Here is a 23,759-nt window from a genome sequence, read left to right on the forward strand (position 1 = left end):
TATTCTTGCCATGATCTATAGTTCTTAAAAATGCTGCAAATTACTACAGTATTTTATAGAGCTGTAATTATATACTGAAAAGTTGTGTAATTAGCTGTCAAAACATTTTTGTTTTTAATCTTTGTTTTGTAGGAACAATTTACAGCAATGAGGGATTTGTACATGAAAAATGGACAAGGCTTTGCTTTAGTTTATTCCATCACGGCTCAGTCCACATTTAATGACTTACAAGATCTAAGAGAGCAGATTCTTCGAGTTAAAGACACTGATGATGTAAGCCGGCTTTCCAATAAATGTTTATTTCAAACCCCTTATAATAGTATTGAATTTTAAGGTTTAAATTTATACACAATTTAACGTTCATTTGTAATATATATCTCTTATGCTTAGACATGTTTTCAAATGTATGTCATATGGAAAGTGAGAAATTTCCTCCTTTCCCTGTCCTAGGAAAAGTAAATGTTATATCCTGCCTGTTTTTAGATGATGCATTTTGTAAGGACGGAAGCGAGGCGGGGGGGGGGGGGGGGGGGCAGGTTGGAGAGAGAGAGGACAAGCAATAGGATGCAGATGTTACTAATAGAATGAGTAGTATTGTGGCTACATTACTGGTGGATTTGTAGCATTTTAAAATAAGAGATATATAGCAACTATGACAGAAAATAAATATAATGTTTTAAAAGACCACAGAGCCTAGGGCATGTGGCTCACATCTATAATCCTAGCTCTTCAGGAGGCTGAGATCTCAGGATCATGTTTCGAAGACAGCCCACAAAGGTCCATGAGACTCTTATCTCCAATTAAACTGCCAGAAAACTGGAAGTGGCATTGTGGTTCAAGTGGTAGAGAACTAGCCTTGAGCTAAAGAAATCAGGGACAACACCCAGGCCGAGAGTTCAAGCCCCACTACTGACCAAAAAAATACAAGTGGAAAAGAACAAATACATTAGATTCCGCTATTAACTTAGGGAGCCCTTCAGGATTTAACTCAGTTTAACTGGAGTTTAACTTATAGCAGACTTCAGAATCATTTTATTATCTGTGACAGTGATTCTCTTGTGGATTCTGCATCAGAATCCACAATAGAATTTTATTAAGATTGATTGCTGGCCCACTCCCAGAGTTTCTGACTTTTAGCAGAGCTCAAAAATGTTTACCTCTAAATTTTCAGCTGGTATTAAAGCTGCTGCTTAGGTACTACAAAACCACTGGCACAGCCAGGCTCAGTAGCTTATATGTGTACTCCTGACTACTTGGAAGGTAGAGATTGGAATGATTTTGGTTTGAGATTCTTGGTTCACAAGATTCCCTTTCAGCCAATAAAAACTAGGTATTGTGGTATATGCCTGTCATTCCAGCACATACTATACTTTGTAGTTGAGACTGTGAGAGCTGAGATACCCCTTGTAAATGCTGCCTTTTCTATATAACATAAACAAGGAGACCACATATATTTTGGGGAGACCTTATGTGTTTTTTCAGTTGCACTAAAGAGGTACTTAGTAAATTCTTTATCCTAAAAAAACAAAGATTTTTTTTTGTTTTCTTGTCTGAATGTTTTTGTTTTTTTTTAATGTTTTTTTTTTAAGTACTTCAGAAACTTGATTTAAAAGTTGTCAATAGTGCTTTGGTAAAATAAGTATTACTTTCCTCTTTTTAAATTATCTATGCTGCACATAACCAAATACTTCATGTTTTTAGTAAGTTTACTCGATTTTCATGTAGGAAGTAAGGAATTCTAGCTAATACAAAACTATATGAGAAATTAAGGTTTCTACTTTAGGGGCCTTATGGAGTTCTCCTTTTTGTCTTGTGCAATTAGTAAATACCAGTAACCAACCAAAAACCTTCAAGTAAATGCAGACCTGAAACATATTTAAATATATTGGGGGTTTATTTTGCACTTTACATATATAATTTTCAACCTTTCTCTTTACTTTCCTTTGAAATTACCATTTGACATCTTTTGATTATAAGGTAATAGAGATAATTTACAGTGTAGTATTTAAGTCTTAAAGATTAACATTAGCAAAGTAGTCAGTAGGAGAATTTTATAATGCATTAATAATTTAATGCTTTAACATTATAAGAAAAAGTAATACTTAAAGTTAACTCTGAATTCTTATTGAGTTTGTATAATGTCCTTACATATTTTACTTTCACAAATGTATTTTTTAGGTTCCAATGATTCTGGTTGGTAATAAGTGTGACTTGGAAGATGAAAGAGTTGTAGGAAAGGAACAAGGTCAAAATCTAGCAAGACAATGGAACAACTGTGCATTCTTAGAATCTTCTGCAAAATCAAAAATAAATGTTAATGAGGTATGATTAGATATACTTAAGATAGCCTTATATTTGGAATAAAGTATTTAAAGTTAATGGGGAGCTTGCTGGCTCATTCCTATAATCCTAACTAATCAGGAGGCTGAGATCTGAGGATCATGGTTCAAAGCCATTGTAGGCAGAAAAGTTCCCATTAGACTCTTAGCTCCAGTTAACCACTAGAAAACTAGAAGTGGAGTGGCATTGTGACTCAAAGTGGTAGGGTACCAGTGCAACCCTTGAGTGAAAAAGCTCAGGGACAGTTCCCAGGCCCTGAGTTCAAGCCCCACAGCCAACAAAAGAAATTAAAATTAATGGGGAGCTGGGCACAGTGGCTCATGCCTGTAATCCCAGCTACTCAGGAGGCTGAAATCTGAGAATCGCAGCTCAAAGCCAGCCCAGGCGCTAAAGATGTTGAGACTCTTATCTTCAGTTAACCACTAGAAAGTCAGAAGTGACACTGGCTAAATGGGTAAGGTGGGAACCTTGAGTTGAAGAGCTCAGGAACAATGCCCAGGCCCCGAGCTCTAGCCCCACAACCCACAAAAAAAAAAATAATAATAATAATGGGGAAATGTGTGTGTAAAATTCCACCACTATATGCACTCAGCCATATCTTTTGGTCTTAAAGATAAGAGTCTTATTAATTATATGATATATATATGCATATAAGTAAGATGTTTCTGTTCTGGTTTATTAAATGTTGGTACAGTGTAATTTATTAAAAAAAAAAGGCAAGGTTAATTGAAAGTCAGCATGAGGAAACCATACTCGTGGAATATATAAAGGATGTTGAATAAAAGACTTGTATGATTATTGAGGCTTAATGTTGTATAGCAGATTTATGAGAAGATTTGAAAAAGTGTAAGAAATTTTTTCTTTGTATATAATGTTCTAATTGAGGCAAATAAGAAGCAAGTACTTATTTAAGAACAACTTTAAGCCTCCCAAAAAATAAATTAAAAAAAAAAAGAACTTTGGGGCCGGGAGTTTGGCCTAGTGGTTAAAGTGCTTGCCTAGCATGCATGAAGATCCAGGTTCGATTCCTTGGTACCACATACATAGAAAAAAGCCGGAAGTGGTGCTGAGGCTCAAGTGGTAGAGCTCTAGCCTTGAGAAAGTCCAAGGACAGTGCTCAGGCCCTGAGCTCAAGCCCAGGACTGGCCAAAAAAAAAAAAAACAACTTTGCACTTGTAGGAGCTGATTTTATTCTCTTAACACAGTATTTGCTTTCTGGGTGTTTATATCCATGGGAACTTCCGTTTTTTTATGTCACTTTTCATTTTGAGTTTTTTTCCTTTTCCTTTTTCTTTCTATCAATTAAAAAAAGTAATAATATATTTGCAGATTTTTTATGACCTAGTGCGGCAAATTAACAGAAAAACTCCAGTACCTGGGAAGGCTCGCAAAAAGTCTTCATGTCAGCTGCTTTAATATAATAAATGCATTGTAGCTCTGAGCCAGGTATGTTATTTTATCTTGCTTCTAACTTTAACCACTCAATGTAGGGAAAATACATATTTTTGGATGTTAATTCTAAAGAAAGTGATGGTGACTTTTAGGATATGATTTATTGCAATTTTCTGTCAGAATATTTCACTGGGTGCTGGTGACTAACACCTGTTATCCTGGATACTCTAGAGACTGAGAATCAAGGTTCAAAGCCATCCTGGGCAGAAAAATCCAAGAAACTTACCTGCAATTAATCCACAAAAAAGTTGGAGTGCAGGTATAGCATAAGTTGTAAAGAGCCAGCTGTGTGCAAAAAAAGCCAGGTAATAGCTTGAGTTCAAGCCTGTTACTGACACACAAAGTTCATTCATTATGTCAAATGCCCATGTGTGATATATGCTGTATACTCTGGCAGAGACAGAAGGATCCAGGCTGACCTGTGTTGAGTAATAAGATCTACCACTCCCTTTCTTTAAAAAAAAAAATAGAATATGATTAATGAAATAAAAATAAATTCATCAGAGTAGGAATCATGAAAACTACTTACGTGTTTACCATGTGTCCCAACACTCTTTAACACTCTGTATATGTTGATTAATTGAAGTTTAACAATTCTTTGAGGCAAGAGTTATTTTCTTACATTACAAATGTAGGAAGGAAACAGGCAAAAGAAGATTGTTACTTGTTCAAGCCTTTCAATCAATAGCTAGCAGAGCAGAATCTGAATAGGCTGGCTGCCTTGAGTCCAGGTTCAGCTACTGTGTCATTAAGGAGGCTAGAAATACCTGGTTGGGCATTTGACCTGTCATATCTGGATTAAGAATCCTTCAGGTGTGAATGGCTCACATCTATAATCCCAGCTGCTCAGGAGGCTGAGATCTGAGGATCACAGTTCAAAGCCAGCCCAGGCAGAAAAGTTCCAAAAGTGTAGCTGTGGCAGAAAATGGCAGAGTGCTAGCCTTGAGCAAAAGAGCTGAGGGACAGGTCCCAGGCCCTGAGTTCAAGCTGCATAACTGACAAAAAAAAAAAAAAAAGAATTGGGGCTGGGTGTTTGGCCTAGTGGTAGAGTGCTTGCCTAGCATGCATGAAGACCCAGGTTCAATTCCTCGGTACCATATACATAGAAAATAGCCAGTAGTGGTGCTGAGGCTCAATTGGTAGAGCTCTAGCCTTGAGAAAAGTCCAAGGACAGTGCTCAGGCCCTCAGCTCAAGCCCCGGACTGGCCCAAAAAAAAAAAAAAATAGAATTTAGAATTCTGGGGCTGGGAGTTTGGCCTAGTGGCCTAACATGCATTAAGACTGGGGTTCAATTCTTCAGTACCACATACATAGAAAAAGCTGGAAGTGATGCTGCTGTGGCTCAAGTAGTAGGATTGTAGCCTTAAGAAAGCCCAAGGACAGTGCTCACACCCTGAGCTCAAGCCAAGAAAGAAAGGAAGAAAAGAGAGAATTCTCTCAGAAAGGAGGCACTAAGCTAAGATTTAAGAACAAGTAAAAGCCACATAGGGAATAAAGGTTCCCCAAACAGGGAGAACCATCAGTGCAACCCAAGACATGAGCAAAACACCGGAACATAAGGTAGTTTTATATAGATTAAATAATATTAATTGTAATTAAGTCAGTACCTGGCATATAAAAGACACTCAACTGTCAATGCTCTTTGCCAATGAACTACCAACTATAAAACAGTGAGATGTCATGAAATAAATTCCTGTTTTTATCTACCCCACTTAATTGACTCTTTAGTCAGAAGCTATAGTCTTAATTTTCTGATTTAGACATCTATGGTTGTGCACAACTTGTAAGACTATTCGTTTTGTTAGTATTACTGTCTTTTGATGCTCTTAATAAGGCTGCCTTGATTTTAACATTTTAATGTAATTTCTTTTTCATTTTATTCTAGCAGGTAATGCACAGATATTTTCTTTTTGTATTAAAATTTTCATTTGAATGACTTTCCAAAGGGTAGCCAAGTAAATTTTATCATTTTAGAATAAGGAGGTAGAAATGTCTTTGGTGTAAATTGCGGTACATTGTCATTAATATAATGGCTAGAACAAGAGCATGTATTATATTGATTTCTGATACTTTTAAGCAACTATATTGTTGCTTGCTGTGGATCTTTAAATTTTTTTTCTATTTGGCAGGTCTGAAGAACTGTTGCCCAATTCAACAGTGCCAGCATTCCAACTTTGTTAAATCTACCAACATCTTAAATGGACTTTCCTGTGGTGGTACCTTTAAGAGGCGGATGAAAGCTACTATATCAGTTTGCACATTCTAATCACTTTCCAGTATCACAAGAGAGATTTTTACTTATATAATAGTCCTACAGTATGCAGCTGGTAAAACCAGAGGCTACATCCAGTATTACTGCTAAGAGACATTCTTCATCCACCAATGTTGTACATGTATGAAAATGGTGTACTGTATACTTTAACACATCCCCATTCTTTGTATTGGAGAGTACAATAATGTAAATCCTAAAAGCACCACTATTTTAGCATAATAAAAGAAAGTCCAAAGAGCTCCTATATAGACTACTCCAGATAACTTCGCTTCTTTGATACTTGTAGCTTATTGTAATTTTTTTTTAAAAATTGAAGGTCATTATCATTGTACAAAATAAGCGCTTTGATTAACACAGCTATATAGTTTTTTTAATTTTTCAAAAACCTGTGGAGACAGTGATCTTGTCTTTAAAATTCAATAGTCTTTTCAGTATAATGTCTTAGATTAAAGACGTTGCCTTTAATATCTGTTGGGAAGGAAATGTCCAGACCTTTCAAATCTTATGATGTGTTTTTCTTTTTTTTGTTTACATAAGGAACAATGTTTATAGTTGTGTGTACAGTGGGGGTCTACAACAAGAAGTGTATATTTTCAAACAATTTTTTAATGATTTAACAATTTTTGTAAATCATTTTCAGGCTTCTGCAGCTGTAGATTCTCACTGTGAACCCCTTGCTTGCTCATGCATAAGTGTATTTGCAATACCAAATATACAGGTTTAGTATTTTTGCCTGTTAGTGATTGTTTCCCATGTGTAACGTTTTGGTTGAGATGTTAAATGGTGGACGAGTACTGTGGATGTGAATGTGGGAAGTAATTTTAATCATGTATAATTGGTCACAAGGCCTAATTTGCAGTAACTATTGCTGTTTTATTTAACAATGCCTTGTTGCTTTGTATGCATTAACGTTTGGGTGTAAAGATTGTGTGTCTATCCAACAGGGAGCCACAGTATTTAAATTGACCAACCTAATGTTACAACTACTTTGAGGTGGCCAAATGTAAACTAAAAAGCCTTAATTAAAGTGGTGCAATTTTGTATAACTTAGCATCAGTAGTTCAATAAATTTGGATTGCCATGCAAGGGCTTGCATTATAATTACTTGCCACTTGAATGTGTTTTGTGTAATGTTTTAACAGTGCTAGTAAATAAATATGGGTTTACCTTTTTAAATGTAACAGGTGTTATTTTACACAGTGTGGTTTTATAATTCGATGAGTAAACCATCCTCATCAATCATTTAAGGATGTAAATGTCAAGGCGTTTTTCCCGGTGTTACTTGAATATCCACCTAACCACTTTTTGAAATGTTCATTGAGAAAGAATTTTGTAAATCAAGCAACATTATTTACGAACAAATACCTTTGGGTAGTGTTCAGTAGTAGCCCTTTAGAGTAGTATAAGGAAGAATGATAAAGTTCCCTAGTGGATGATTTTACAATATGGAGCTTTGAGTTTCTGGTTTGGGGTTTTGTTTGTTTTTTGTTCTTAACTTATTGGTTATTTCATGGTGGTGGTGGTGGTTGGTACCACAGTACTGGGGGCTTGATCTCAGGAACTCATCTACTCAAGGCTGATACTACCATTAACCTGCAACTCTACTTTCAGCTTTTTACTGGCTAATTGGAAATGAGCCTTACATATTTTTCCTCCCCAGGCTGGCTGCAAATCTTGATCCTCAGATCTTAACCTCCTGAATACTTATTATTGCAGGTGTGAGCCACTGTTGCCTTGCTTTCTTTGGCTGTTACATAGGATGATAATAGTACTCCTTCATAGAAGTTAGAGTGAAGTGAATGCTAGTGCCATCCTTTCAGTTGGTAATTTTTTTTTTCCTGATGCTGATAGGAGGACGTGATGTGGCAAAAAGCACCATTTTCTCATGTACAAAAGTAGAAGTAGAGCCAGGCACTGATGTCTCACACCTGTGATCCTATCTTCTCAGCAGGCCAAGATCTCACAGTTTGAAGCCAGCCTGGGCAGGAAAAATCATGAGACTTATCTTCAATTAAGCATCAGAACAGTTGAAAGAGGAAGGTTGGCTCAAGTGGTAGAGTGCTAGCTAGTCTTGAGCAAAACTGCTTAAGGACAGCGGCCAGGCCCTGAGTTCAAGTCTCAGGACCAGCACACGTGCACACAGACCTGTACACAGAGCAAAAGTGGTGACTTAAGTGATGCAAAAATCATGTTAGGTGGTGCTTAGATAGAATGGCAATAAAATAATCCAGTCCAAAGAAGATGAGTTCCTGTTCAAATCCCAAGAACAGGTGGAGAAATTGGAGTTTGGGGTGAAAACCAGAAGCCTTAACATATTTTTCTTTGTTGTGGTGGTTATTTGGGGGCACTGGGATTTGAACTAAGGTCTTGAGTTGTCAGAGCTGCCACTGCTACTTAAAATTTCTTAAACTTCATTTAGGAAATTAAAGCTTTGCCTTTTATTCCAGGTTATTTCATCTCTAGATGTAGACAACAAACTTAGGGTCAGTCCTCATCACTGCAGCAATTTCTTGGCTTACCTTAAGTCTGTGTATCTTCATGGAATTAAATCTTTAGTGTTTTTTAAATCTTAGAAAGGTAAAAGAAAACTGTAGTATGTTAATCTTCCTACCACCCTAAAATTCAAGTATTTTTGGGCTTGCCTCAAGATATTAGTGAGCCTCAACATTGTGATTTTGATAAGGCACAAAGTATTTTTTAATTTATTCTATATAGCAGTACTTTGTTTTGTGTTTTTGAATGCTTGAGACAAATCCAGTACATTGAGAGAACTAAACAAATGTCTTCAACTGACCATTGAGAGAAAATGCATGAGTTGTTGGGTGCACTGGATGACTGATGATGATGATGCTTGCCAGGAGTGGCTAATAAACCTATTATGACTCATGCCTGTAATCCTAGCTATTCCGGAGGCTGAACTGTCAGGACTCCAGTTCAAAGCTAGTCCAGGCAAACTGATCTGTTAGTCTCCAGTTAACAAGCAAAAAGCCCAAAGTGGAAGAAGTATGGCTTAAGGGGTAGAGTGCCAGCCTTAACAGAAAAAGCCAATTGAGAATATGAGGGTTGCACTAAATTTAATCTCCACTGCCTGCACAACACACACACACGCGCGCGCGCACATATTCACACACTCTGATAAATAGGTCTATTTTAAATGCTGAAGATTTGGTTTTTAAGTGTTTGTTCTTAACACATATTTTGAATTTTAGCAACCTATGTAGTTCACTGATTTTAGGAAGTGATGGTTTTGTCCAAAATCTGGGATGCCTACCTGGTTATTTCTAAGAATCAATAAATGCATTAAGTTATTGAAAACCATGTATAGGGCACTGATGATAGTGCTAGAGATAATAAAGCAGGAATATTCTGCCCATGCAGCCCTGTTGTCCAATAATCTGTAAGTCTGTTACACTTTCCCAGAGCTTTCTGTTTGGGACTGCTCATTTTAGAAAAACACCATCATTCATATGTCCAAAGATTTTTATCATTTATGGGTAGTCAGCAATTTTTCTCTGGAAGAGTATAGAGAAAACTTCTTGTTTGGTTTAGAGTGGCATAAATCATCCAAATTCAGCATTTGGCTCAAAATGTAGAGCTTTTCTGAAGACAGCATAAATCTTACAAAGGTCTTTTAAGTCAGAAGGTTACAGCAGTCTTTAAAAAGGCAGACCATTAAAAGCCTTTCATGTTTTTGTCACCTGCCAATATTACCCATTCAGATTTCTATTTAGAATGTGAGCTATGTCCTTTCTGAGCTCTAATTGCAGCTCTATTACTGTCAAGCTTTTTTTTAATCTGCCAGACTTGGAGCAGGGAGAAGCAGGAAGGAGTAAATGATAGGATAAACCATACTATGGAGTCTAATAACTCTGACAGTTCATGCTCTGGAATTGAAAAATAAGTGACTAGTACTAAAATCATTTGCTTTTAAAATACAGGGACTTTTTTTTTTTTTGCCAGTCCTGGGGCTTGAGCTCAGAGCCTGAGCATTGCCCTTGAGGTTTCTCAAACCTGGAGTTCTACCACTTGAGCCACAGCACCACTTCTGGCTTTTTCTATGTATGTGGTACCAAAGAATTTGAACCCAGATCTTCATGCATGCTAGGCAAGCACTCTACCACTAGGCCAAACTCCCAGCTCGGGACTGCTTGATATATATTCCCAATTATTAGATTTAACTGACAGTTAACAGGCCAATGTTAGTTATTAGGTTCCTTGAACATCAGGCAGCAATGGTAAAAATAAATAATACATATCCTTCTATACTAAAAATGGAACAATCAGAAGGATGTGGTAAAGAGCAGGTAGTTGCCAAGGACCTTCCTTCTGCTGAATGAGAGGAATTGATCTGACAGCTGTTGGAAAGAGCTAGAGTTTATTCCACTTGTTTGTAGTCTTATAAGTATGAAGTGTTTTGGGGTTGTTACTATAACTTAGAGGAGAAACTCAAGGAACTTTTTTTTTTTTTTTTTTTGCCAGTCCTGGGCTTGAGCTCAGGGCCTGAGCACTGTCCTTGGACTTTCTCAAGGCTAGAGCTCTACCCCTTGAGCCTCAGCACCACTTCTGGCTTTTTGCTATGTATGTGGGGTACCGAGGAATCGAACCCGGGTCTTCATGCATGCTAGGCAAGCACTTTAACCACTAGGCCAAACTCCCGGCCCACTTTTTTTTTTTTTTTTTTGGTGGGTCATGGGGCTTGAACTTGGCCTGGGCTCTGTCCCTGAGTCTTCAGCTCAAGGCTACTGCCCTGGGCCTGCGCAGTGTCCCTGAGCTCTTTAGCTCAAGGCTACTGCCCTACCCTTGAGCCAAGCCCCACTTTCCTTTTCTAGAGGTTTATTGGAGATAAGAGTCTCCAATCCTTTTGTGCCTGGGTTGGCTTTGAACCTTGATCCTCAGATCTCAACCTCCTAAGTAGCTAGTATTACAGGCGTGAGCCACTGCACTCTCTCAAGGAACATTTAAGTCAATAACTGGTTAATGACAAATGCTGAGGCTGAAGAAAATGAGATGTGTGACTATAATAGCAACATGGTAAGGTGAACATATGGAGTAACATTTTTATGTATATTTCTGTCGATAGCCAAATTTGAACATTGGGCCTTTGAAATTTCTGATACAATGGAAAAGAGTTTCAGTCATGTATCCTAAATGATATTCTTATAAAAATTAGACATGAAAGGAAAAACCACGTGGTGTAAGTGGGCTTGGTAAAGGAAGGACTGGATTCCAAAGTGCTTTGACCAGAACAAGGACAGAAAGGCAAATGGCAGTGCAGCAATTGGCACTATGTCCTTGATGGCCATAAGAAGAGCCTGCATTGTTCCCCTCTACTTGCTCTGTGTATTCTCTAGATGCTATCATTTACTTATACCTCCTTAGACTTACTAGTAGGGGGCTGGCTACTAATCTAAGATGGGAATTTAGTGGTTTGGGAAATGGCGTTAGTACCAGATCTGTGTATATCTGTGTTGCAACTCAGAGCCAGTGCTTGCAAATTCTCATTCAAATTGAGCTGCACCCAAAGCTACAAATACAAGTGTTCACAATATTTCTTATATCCCTTTTGAATACTGTAAACACTTTTCCTCTCATTTTTCTTAATGGCTTTTTGGTACTTGGGGGAGAACATTCTTATTGACTAGATTCACATATTTGTGATTGTTTTGTTTAAGAAAGATGTCCTAACAAATAGATATTAGTTTTCCTAGGGCTGCTGTAATCAATTTTGGGTAGTTTAAAAGAACAAGAATCATGCTCAGTTCCAGAGGCCAGAAGTTCAAAATGGAAGCACCACAGGTCTACACTCTAGGACTATAGAAGAGATCCTCATCCTTAGCATTATGCCACATCATTCGAGTCTGTATCTCCATCCTCACACTTCTTCCGTGTGTCTTCTGTCATTAAGACATACAAGTTTGGAGGTTGAGACATTTCTTTGGGAGACACTGGCTCAGCACAATGTTTTACTAACAAACTTACACCCCTCTTTTACAGGGATCTTCTGCAGCAAGCATAGGATCAGATGATATATCCATGAATCAGTTAAGAGGTTCACTCGAGGAATTCCACAGTACCACCGTCAATTATGGAACACTTAACCGTTGGCATCAGAGAACTACCCCTTCCACTTGTGTTCCCCTTTCTACTGATTTAGGTATAAGGATAAGTAGTAAACATTCTCATTTTTTTTTTTAATCCCCAGCTGGTCTTGGGGCTTGAACTCAGCCTTGACACTGTCCCTGAGTTCCTCTTGCACAAGGCTTGTGTCACTTGTGCCACTTCCAGCCCCCCCCCCCCCGGTGATTAATCAGAGATGAGAGTCTAATGGATTTTACTACCCAAGCTGACTTCAAACTGCAATCCTCAAATCTTAGCCCCTGAGTAGATGTTCAGGTGTGAGACACTCACCTGACTGCTCACCCCAATCTTCAATCAAACAGGATCCACATATTAGAAGAAAAATGTTTCTGAGGCAAATGGTGGTCATAAGATTTTATTTCTGTATATAATGGAATGTTTTATTTATTGCTTGTTTGATTTTTGTTTTTCAGAAGGAGAAGCAAGAGAAATAGAGCCTGGAATGACTCAATGTTAAAGTGTTTAACTAGCAAACCCCAAATACTGGGTTCAATCCCCACTGCATGCAAACACACATACACACATGCACAGGGGTGAAAGGCAGGGAGGGTAAATAAAGGAATTAAAAAAAAGAGACTGAGGAATCCTTGTACACTTGACTAGACTTTAGGAGGTCCTAGGTTTGATCTCAGCACTACAAAAGCAAACAAAAATACCCGATTGGAATAAAATGCATTGAATAGTTGAGCAGAATTGGTTCAATACAATGAGTTTCTTGGGTGTTTATATACAACATAAAAAGTGGAATTTCTGCCTATGTAATCACTTTCTAGAGCTTATTGTTTTGCACTAAAAGGCAATGATGCTTTCTGAAATACGTACTGAGCTCTTAACAGATGCTAAACCATCTGGCAGTTTCTGTTTAGCAAATACCTAGCAATGCTTAATTTTTCAGAAAAAGAATGTCTTTAGCCCCTAATACTAATAATGTCACTAATTTTATGCCATCAATACTTTAGGAGGAGTTTGCCAAAGGAGGAAATGGCATTTACTACCCTTTTTCCCCTCTCACCCCCACCCTCACTCCTCTCCTTCCTCCTCTTACCTGGCATATAGAATGTTTTCTCAACCAGGCATTCTTTCCTTGACAGGATGTGGCTAATGACAGGTATAGAACACCTGACTTGGTTCTAGGCTTTTTCTCAAGGCCCTGTTCAAGGGACACTAGAAAGATCGAGGGAAGAAACAAAAGGAAAATGGAGTGGAAATATCACTAGACAGTTAAATAAAAAGCAAGTTCAGATTGGTGTGGTAGTACATGCCTATAATCCCAACATTTAGGAAGCTAAGCAAGCTTGGGCTGTAGTAAATTCAAGGCAACTTGGCTACATATCTACAACTCAAATTTCCAAATTACCCCAAAACATAAAAATACACAATTGCTTCAGTAGAAATGCAAGTCAAAATCCAAAGAATACACCATAATTGGAAAGGGAATTCTGCTCCAAGAAGTCTTCAAGGTTAGAAAGCAAGAAAGGAGGCCTGAGACTGATGGAAATGTGAATTTTTAGAATAACGTAAAAATTTTCAATAAAGTCATCATGATAACTGTATAGTTAAATCAGGGTGAAAATTATCCAAAAAGCCGAAGGACTTTTTCTTATAAATTGCAGTTGAGTGCAGTTTGATCTTGTGAAGGGTGAAGAACAGACAGTCTCCCCTAGGACGGTAAGTTTTGCCTAAAGATTAAACTCGGTCATTTTTAAATTGCAAATAAGAAAGCAGGATGGAGTTTGAAGCACAGATTTACCTCATGCCCTTTGGAGGACAGACAAGCTTCTAAGCGAGTTTCAAGGGTGATAGGACATCTTTTCTTAGCATTCTATTCCATTGCCAGAGCTTATAGTCCATCAGTTTTATGCTTTTAAATACACTTCTATTTATAGACACTGCATAGTTTGGTCTTATATGCCAATGTATTTGTAGCTCAAAATATTCAAAGTATTTTAAAATTCAATTCCTGCTATTGGCTTGTGAACTAAATACACTGCATTTTCAGTAATGCCTTGTGAATCTTGTTTTTAAAGTTTTTGTAACATTGTGAACACATAATTTATTGTATGTGTGTGTGCACACACACCTATGCATGTTTAAACTTGCGGCCTAGGCAATGTCCCATAGCTTTTTCACTCAAGGCTGGAACTCTACCACTTGAGCCATAGTTCCACTTCTGGATTCTGTTAGTTAATTGAAATAAAGACTAAAGTAATTTTCTGCTCTGACTGGCTTCAAACAATGATCTTCAGATCTCAGCCTCCTGAGTAGCTAGGGGTACAGTATCCATAAGCCATCAGCATCTGGCTATAATTCATCTTAATGATACTTTTGTGTGTAGATGGAATCCAGAGCTCCAGCATGCACTCTACCACAGAGCTGATTCTTTACTACCAGCAGGATCTTCACAGATCTTCTAAAATATATTTACTTTATTGTGGTAGGCTGGCATTCTGTCACTTAATGCCCCTGCTTGACATTTTGCTAGTTAATTGGAGATAAGAGTCTCAAAGCCAAAGCCGGGTGTGGTGGCTCACACCTGTAATCCTAGCTACTCAGGAGGCTGAGATCTGAGGATCAAGATTCAAAGCCAGCCCGGGCACAAAAGGACCTGAGACTCTTATCTCCAATTATCCCCTAGAAAATGGGAAGTGGGGCTTGGCTCAAGGGTAGTGCAGTAGCCTTGAGCTGAAGAGCTCAGGGACAGCGCCCGGGCCAAGTTCAAGCTACATGACCCACAAAAAAAGAAAGAGGGGCTGGGAGTTTGGCCTAGTGCTTGCCTAGCATGCACGAAGATCTGGGTTCCATTCCTTGGTACTACACACATAGAAAAGCACGAAGTGGTGCTGTGGCTGAAGTGGTAAAGTTCTAGCCTTGAGAAAGTCCAAGGCCAGCAAGCCCGGGACTGGCAAAAAAAAAGGCTCAAAGCCAGCCCCAGGCTGCCTTGAAACCTCAATCCTCAGATCTCAGCCTCCAGAGCAGCTAGAATTACGAGTCCCCCACCCCACCTCCCGCACTTGGCTTAATTTGCATGATTTCCTGTGCCACGCAGAAGTATGTGGAAACAGAAATGTAAAATGCTCCATTTGCAACAATAGTTTTGTGGCATAGCTGGAGAATGTACTGTTATCAGCAGGGGATAATGATTTTAGCTTTTCAGTAGTCTCCAGCGTCATTTCCACTATTGATGAGGACAGGCATGTCTGTAAAACAAAGTCCTTGTGATTGATTTGTCTGGTAAGCCAGTGTCAGGAAATCTACACTACCTCCAAAATGTCACTATTCTGCATAAGAAGCTGAAAGGACAAGCCATAGTGAAAAATGAAAAGCTATATATATGTATGTATGTGTATATTCATATATATAATACAGAATTCTAAGGAAAAAATGATTTCAAAGAAAAAAATATTTCCTTTTTAATCTGTTAATTTCTTTTTGCATTTGCATATACTTAATTTTTATTTAGTAAATTTTCAACTAATGTAAGAACATTAAAACTGCATATAATATGATATTTCAATAGTGCATATCTTTTGTGGTACTAAAATGAGGTGAAACATCAACATTTATCATTCTTTATGGAGCAAATGAAAACCCTAGCTTTTTGAAATACAGAGCACATTATAGTTATTTATGTCCATGCAATAATGCAACAGAACTTTTTTCTTTTTTTTTTTTGAGGAAAACCTCAGGGCCTGGTCTAAGCAAGCTCTCTACTTCAGTGAGTCACTCTCAAAATCTTTCTGTATTTACTTTTTCAGATATAGTCTCATGTTATCTTTGCTTTGTCTGGCTTTGAATTACGAGCTGAGAATTCCAGGCATGCACCATCACTACGACCACACGTGGCTGCTACCACCAGAACTCCTGGCTGCTGTTCTCATGTGAAGATGTCAATGTTGAAGTCACAATTCATGAGTAAAAGAGTAACTTAAAGCGCCAGGAGTTTGGCCTAGTGGTAGAGTGCTTTGTGTAGCATGCACGAAGACCCGGGTTCGATTCCTTGGTACTACATCTATTGAAAAAAGCCAGAAGTGGTGCTGAGGCTCAAGTGGTAGAGCTCTAGCCTTGAGAAAGTCCAAGGACAGCGCTCAGGCCCTGAGCTCAAGCCCAGGACTGGCAAAAAAAAAAAAAAAGTAACTTAAAAATGAAAAAGTTGGGCCGGGAGCATAGCCTAGTGGTAGCGTGCTCACCTAGCATGTATGAAGCCTTGGGTTCTATTCCCCGGAACCACATACACAGAAAAAGCCAGAAGTTGTGCTGTGGCTCAAGTGGCAGAGTGCTAGCCTTGAGCAAAAGTGTCCAAGGAGAGTGCCTATGCCCTGAGTTCAAGCCCCAGAAATGACAAAAAGAAGGGGGGAGTTCACTCCTATAATCCTAACATGTCAGGATGGTGAGATTTGAGGATCAGGGTTCAAAGACAGCCTAGTCAGGAAAGGATGTGAGATTCTTACCTCCAATTAACCACCAAACGCTGAAAATGGAGCTGTGACTTAATGGTAGAACACTAGCCTTAAGCACTGAAGTTCAGTGACCCAAGCCCTGAGTTCAAACCTCCAGGAAAAAAAGGAGGGAAGGAAGGAAGATACTTCACCAGAATTCTGTTTTTAATCTCTATAAGATCAAGCTGAATAAATATGAATCAAAATTACAATCTGATTATATATTATTGCTAGAATATTGCTTAAGGAATTGAGTGCAGTTGTCATATTGATCAAAAATCAATCCATCCAGGCCGGGAGTTTGGCCTAGTGGTGGAGTGCTAGCCTAGCATGCACAAAAACCCGGGTTCAATTCCTTGATACCACATATATAGAAAAAAGCCAGAAGTGGTGCTGTGGCTCAAGTGGTAGAGCTCTAGCCTTGAGAAAGCCCAAGGACAGTGCTCAGGCCCTGAGTTCATGGCCCAGGACTGGCAAAAAAAAAAAAAATCAATCCATCCAATAAAAATGCACTGAACACCTATTAACCAAAGGTAGAACTCAATAAAATATAGTTTCTTGGAGCTGAATACCAAAAACTTCATAAACATTTACTACATGTTGTGCATTTTTATTATATTTTATTGTCGGGGTGATTATAGAGGGGATACAATTACATTTGTCAGGTAGTGGGTACATTACTTGAACATTGATACTCCCTCCCATGCTTTTCTCCCACATTCCTCCTCCCAATCCCTCCCAATCATCTTGTTTTTCCCCTTCTCTTCCCTATTGCTTGGACTTTAACTCAAGGCCTTCCCCTGTTGGGTCACAGCTCCACTTCCAGCCTTTTTCTGGTGGGTAATTTGAGATAAGAGTCTCATGAACTTTCCTGCCAGGATGAGCTTTGAACCATAGTCCTCAGATCTCAGCCTACTAATTAGCTAAGATTATAGATGTGAGCCACCAGCATCTGGCACCGATGCCTATAGATAGGTTAATGTGCCAATACTATACTAAATGACTTACATTTATTATCAACTTATTTCATCCCCATAGTAAATCAATGAAGTTGGGTGCCATTATTTCCCTTATTCAGAAGAACAGAGAGGCTTATGTGTTCAAAGTTCTTAGTGGGTGGTCAAGGTTCAACAAAAGTCTGAAGAGTCTATTCTGTACTGCCTCGCAACTGCTACAAAAATATTACTTAGGGACCAGGAGTGTGGCCTAGTGGTAAAGTGCTTGCCTAGCATACACAAAGCCCAGGGTTCAATTCCCTGGTACCATTCATTGAAAAAGTCAGAAGTGGTACTGTGGCTCAAGTGGCAGAGCGCTAGCCTTGAGCAAAAGGTGTCCAAAGGCAGTGCCCATGCCCTGAGTGTGCCCGGGGATTAGCGCTCTCTAAATATAGATAGATAGATAGATAGATAGATAGATAGATAGATAGATAGATAGATATAGCGATATTATATTTGTATGTAATATGTATATTACATATTAATTCCCCATGTACATTTTTCAGAATAATACTCTTATTAACTCAATTTTATAGGAAATACAGTGAGTTTAGAGAGATTAAATAAGTCATCAAAAGTGAAGAGACAATGCTCTTTCCCACTACACTCCCCTACACTAATAACTAACCAAGTGACAACTAGGCTTCACATTTAAACTCAGGCTCCATTTGGTCTCTGAGTAAACCCCACACCCCACTACCCCTGAGAATAATGTCCTATCTGGAGAGACCTAACATTCTTCTCAATCAATAGCTTCCCATCACGATGGCCACACCACTTCCTTTCCTAGGATCCTAGCAGTGTCGTGTGGAGCCTTCCATTAGCTCTTCTCTTTTGCATGAAGTTCAAACAGCACTCTAGCATGTGAGATCACACGACTTACATTCCATACTCAAATATTTTCCCTGTCTCTGACTCATGAATTTCTCAAAATTTAATATTGTGTGTGTGAATAAATGTGAATATGTTTATTCTGCCTAGCCTACCTGAATGAAACTCATATGGGTTTTGAAGACTGCTATGAAAATATATTGCACCTCTGCTTTGCTTCCTGTCAGGGAGGTATATTTTGTTAAGAAGTTACTTGGCACAGCAATATAAATGTATTTAAGGTTACCAAACACTTCAAAATAGTTGCTGTCGGGGCTGTGATCTTAAAGACGGTTAAAATAGTCATTGTATGTATTTACCACAATTTTAAAAGTAAATTCATAAAATTGTCAATATCAAGAGGAAGACAGTATCAATCAAACATTAATATCACCTTAAAATAGGGGTCCTGGTACTGGGGTATGAACTCAGGTCCTAGGCACCCTCTCTAAGCTTCTGCACTCAAAGCTAGTGCTCTGCCATTTGTACCACAGCTCCACTTCCTGATTTTTGGTTGCTAACTGGAGGTAAAGTTCTCACAGACTCCAGATTGGGTTAACTTTGAACCATGATCCTCAGAACTCAGCCTTTTGAATAGTTAGGATTACAGGTGTGAGACACCAGCACCTGGCCCGCTTTTTCTTTTTTAATTCTGTGCCTGAGCTTGCTAAACAGGCGCTTCCCCATTTAAGCTACACCTTCTTCTGCCCTTTTTGCTTTAGTTCTTTTGGGGCTAGGTTCTTAACTGTTTTGCTTGGCCAGTCCTGAAGGGTAATGGTAAGCCTTCCCACATAGCCAGGATTACAGGCTTAAGCCACTGGTCCCCACCAGTTGATTCTCTTTCTGCCTTTGCATGGTAGGAGTGGAGACAATAAGCCTTATGGGGCTTTTTGGAAAACTGTGGAGAAATATGGCGAGACTTTAGTGAAAAAGCCAAGCAAAAGTATGAGGTCCTGAGTTTAAGCCCCAATAATGTCACTATTAAAAAAAAATCAACATGACAAATGTATGGTCCTGTGTTGGTTCCTGTATTGGAGAGGACAATTATAAGGGGCATTATTTGAGCAATTGGGAGAGGGGGATTTTATTCACCAGTAATGGTATTTGGTCATCAATATTGTTATAAAGCGAAGAATAATATATTATTTTTGTTTCTGAAGTGTCAAGGAGCTAAGTTTTTTTCCTGTCATTCTAGTACTAGGGTTTATTGGCTTAAACTTGGGGTCTTGCTCTCCCATTTAGCTTTGTCACTTACAACTGGAGATCTACCATTTGAGCACCTCCACTCCCAATTGTTTTGTTATTAGAGATAGAATCTCTTGGATTGTTTGTTTGGGCTGGCTTTGAACCATGGGCCTCAAATTTCAGCCTCCAGAGCTGAGCCTCACATTTCAACAATCTCTGCACCTGAATGGAGCACAGAGAGAATCCGGTTCATCCCAGCCTGCTCTCCCTTTTGGTACTTCACTGCACATCAGGTGTGACATAAATAAAACATGGAATTCAGTTGCTGGGGAATATATGGTAAGAACCTGAAGCACTGGTTTGCAGGTGAAATAAATTTACCCAGCACTGACGAAACTCATTAGAACTACATTTTACTTCCCATAAGAACAATCATACTTTGTACAAAGAAATTAAATGAGAAGGATGAGAGCATGCCGAGATGTGACTCCTCAAGGTTGTTGATAGGAAATTAACATTTTGATGATTTACTACATATAGAGTGCATTAACTTAAAAAAATCCTCATAACAACTCTGTGAATGGTAATTGTTATCTCTGAAGGATCTACAGATCTGCAGGTGGTTAGATCAAGACCAAAGCCTCATTATTTTTCAAAATGCTACTTTATCTGAGCAGAAGCAGTTTTCCTGAGCAGTTTCCCAGAACTGGTGCAGACTATAAATGCCTAAGACCAAGTTTCAACAGTTTTCCTTGTTTCCACTCGGAACCCAAGAAGAAAACAAAATACTGACTTATTGCATCAGGACCAAAGATGAATTGCTTTTGCTTAGACAGCACTTCAAAACAGGGGACAATTCTGTTACCTTTATGATTGCGTCTTGATTTTTTTTTTAATTGGAGATTAAGAGTCGCACGTTCTTTAGTGCCTGTTTACTGCCCAGGTTGTTTTGAACAGCGATCCTCAGATCTCAGCCTCCTGTGTAGCTAGGATTACAATCGTGAGCCACCTCGCCCGGTTTACTTCTTGATTTTTTTAATTTACTTATTTACCTATTTAGTGCAAGTTCTGGGGCTTAACCCCAGAGCCTGGGCTCTGTCCCTGAGCTTCTTTTGCTCAAGGCTAGCACTTTACTGCTCTGGCACTTGATCCACTTCTCCACTTTTGGCTTTATTTATTGCAGCTTATGGAGATAAAAAGATTCTCACAGACTTTCCCGCCCATGCTGGTTTGGAACCCCGATCCTCAGACCTCACTCAGCCTCCTAAATAGCTAGGTTATAGGCTTGAGCCATTGGGGCCCGGCTGACTTTCTACTTTTGAAGACAGATGATTTTGTACTCCACGCGGGGAAGGGAGGGGAAGGACAATTGGAAATTATGGAAAACAATTTCAAAAACGACATTGGGGTTATGCTACAATTGAAAGCAATGAGTGCCCAGAGAGAGACGGAGGTCTCCGAGGTGTGAAACAAAGCTCAGCAGTCTGAAATGCAAGCCCAGAAAGCCTGGTATTATTGCAGATTACCAACGCTATACTTTCTCCGCAGGCCTGAACCACGCCCACTCAAGCTAACGACGCCTAGCAGCAGGGGCGGCCAAGGTCTAATAGGCTCAGGCCCCGCCCCCAACCCCCCCCTCTCCCAGGCTACGTCCCATTCCGGCGCCGCCCAGCCACGCACACTCACGCCCTCACCAAATGTCGCGCCTGCGCATCTCGAGGCCTGGGACTCTAGGCGGAAATCCGGCCTGCTTCAAGTAGGAACATTGTTTCTTCTCCCCGCTACTTTTCTTTAGGGGCTGGTTTAGCCAGCACGTACTTCCGGGTTAAAAGGCATTTGCTTCCGGAGAGCGGGAAGGCTGAAACGCGGTGGTTAAGCTGGAGGCAAGCTTGCGAGATTGTAGGTGGAGAAGGTCCTAGCCATGGACAGGTAAGACCTGAGGGTGACAGCAGGGGCCCGAGGTTTTGTGCTTCTTGCTTGTTTCCAGAGGAAGCTGAGGAGAGGGTGCTGGGGACCGCCTGCTGGACTTGTTTTCCTGGGCCTGGAGATGGAAGGCTGTCAGAGGGCAGGCCGGGGCGCGGGGGGCGCCGGTAAGGATGACGGACCTCGCACCCGACGTTGTACCTTCCCGAGGTGGGCGGGGTAGGTGGTGAGCAGGCACCCTGCATCCTCACCGTGCACATTAGTGAAATTCACTAGGATCATCCCAGATCTTTGTTTTGTTTTTTAAATTACAAGTGCTAATAGCAGAAAATTATTCTTATGGTTATGCTGGCCGCCTGAATTATTCAGCGTTCTTGGTTGACTTCAGGAAATGGACTTTTTTGGTGGAGGCAAACAATGTGTGTGAAATGCTGTGTACGCACTGCCGGAAAAGAAATGAAGGTGGTAATTCTGATCTTGTTTCAGGATAACCTCTCCAACATGGTGTCTTTCTAAGCTGGCTTTTGAGTAATAATTATAGCACATAATTAATGTTCAAAACATTTGAAGTGCCTGAGATACCTTTCTTAATCTTTAAAACAGTCTTAGGAGGATCTGTACAATCATCTTTTCAAAGAAATAGACAATAGACAAAATAAGGAGGCCATAAGCAGAGAAACCAAGTTTCCAACTTGGAGCTGTGTATCTCGGGCCTCCATAAAGCTGGCTTATAAGTAGGTATTCATCAGGTGGACAGAGCAGCAAATATGCAAATGTATGTATGCCTTAATAGAAGAAACATTCACAAGTGTACTATATGAAAAAACGTGCATTGTCTGCTATGGACATGATATTGGAAATATAAACACAACTACATAGACATAAAAATCTATGACTATAGGTACAATATTTTATTTCAGAAATTAATACATATCTGTGATATACAAACCCTTAGCCTAATTTTGATTATGTTCTAAGAACTAAGTGCCAGTGATTGTATATAGAGATTCCCTTCTTGAATACTTGTTTGTTAAACATGTCATTTGAAATATGATGTAAAAATCAATGTTAATAAATTCTTTAATAAAAAATAAACAAAAAAGAATACACAAGGAAAAAAATGTGCATTGTCTGATATATATGTGTGCATGGAATCATGTCTGAGGCTGAATATAGAGCTAAACCTCTACAGTAGTGTGGCATTGTTACATTGGTAGGAAATAGGAATTTGAATTTATAGGTCAGAGAGGGTAATCTAAGGGAAGTAAAATTATGTTAAATTCTTGTTTGAAAATGTGTATTTTAGTTCAGATAGTTTAGTTTGTAGACCTTTGGGTGGAAATGGAGATCTGGAGCATTGTGACTTCCTTAGTGGTAGGACAGGAGGCACCTTTAGTGTACCCTGAAGAGAGAGAGACTTTGAAGGATTGCTTCTCTCCAATTTACTGTAGGTCTTTATTTACCCTGTCATGTCACCGAATCAGTAGTAGGGTTTTTTGTTTGTTTGTTTGTTTTTGCTTTCAGATGTCACATTTGTTGTTTTTACTACTATGCTTCAAATCTTCATTGAACAAAGAGGTCAGAAAATATGCCAGTAATTGATATTGTACTTTCCATACCAATGTCTTCTTTGGCTTGTTAGATATTAAGCGCTTTTTGTTGTTATTATTGTTCAAATGTAGTGGGGAGGGTGCAATCACTTCATTTTTTTAAAAAGCTGGGCATGGTGGCTCACACCTGTAGTCCTAGCTATTTAGGAGACTGAGGAAGCTAGCTGATTAGAAAAGTGCAAGAGATTCTTGTCTTCAGTTAACCAGGAAAAAGCCACAAGTGAAATCATAGCTCAAGTAGTAGGGCACTAACATTGTACAAAAATGCAAAACCCTCTCAGTTCTTACATTTGGTTCAATTCTCTCATCAGAGTTTTGAAATGCAATGGGACAAAAATAGCATCATATGTGCAACAAAGTCAAGGAAGTCTGTGATATTTGAGTTAAGCTTTGAAGAATAAGCAGCATTTGGAGCCAGGAGGTCACTTTTGACAAAATATAAGATATATAAATTTCTCCCAGACTTGGTCTGTTAGTATAACAATATCTTCACTGATTCAGGGTCCATTTCCAGTTGTGATGATAAAGTTTTCTTCAT

General features: G+C 39.1%; 2 protein-coding genes across 3 annotated transcripts in view; both read left to right on the forward strand.

The window, feature by feature from the left end:
• Rap1b (RAP1B, member of RAS oncogene family) overlaps positions 1 to 7,245 on the forward strand; it is a 32,611-nt gene extending 25,366 nt beyond the window's left edge. For both annotated transcript variants that reach the window (XM_090328157.1, XM_090328166.1), the window contains exons 5-8: positions 133 to 273; positions 2,179 to 2,322; positions 3,670 to 3,786; positions 5,922 to 7,245. In XM_090328157.1, the coding sequence (XP_090184283.1) occupies positions 133 to 273; positions 2,179 to 2,322; positions 3,670 to 3,756 (372 nt within the window). In that variant the 3' untranslated portion in view covers positions 3,757 to 3,786; positions 5,922 to 7,245. The remainder of the gene's footprint in view (positions 1 to 132; positions 274 to 2,178; positions 2,323 to 3,669; positions 3,787 to 5,921) is intronic.
• Positions 7,246 to 21,481: 14,236 nt separating this feature from the next.
• Positions 21,482 to 23,759, forward strand: part of Nup107 (nucleoporin 107) — a 40,188-nt gene continuing 37,910 nt past the window's right edge. The window contains exon 1 of the mRNA XM_090328174.1: positions 21,482 to 21,617. Within this exon, the coding sequence (XP_090184300.1) occupies positions 21,610 to 21,617 (8 nt within the window). The 5' untranslated portion in view covers positions 21,482 to 21,609. The remainder of the gene's footprint in view (positions 21,618 to 23,759) is intronic.

This window comes from Megascapheus bottae, chromosome 2 (genome assembly GCF_031878675.1).
Source record: "Megascapheus bottae isolate mThoBot1 chromosome 2, mThoBot2.hap1, whole genome shotgun sequence".
Classification (NCBI taxonomy): domain Eukaryota; kingdom Metazoa; phylum Chordata; class Mammalia; order Rodentia; family Geomyidae; genus Megascapheus; species Megascapheus bottae.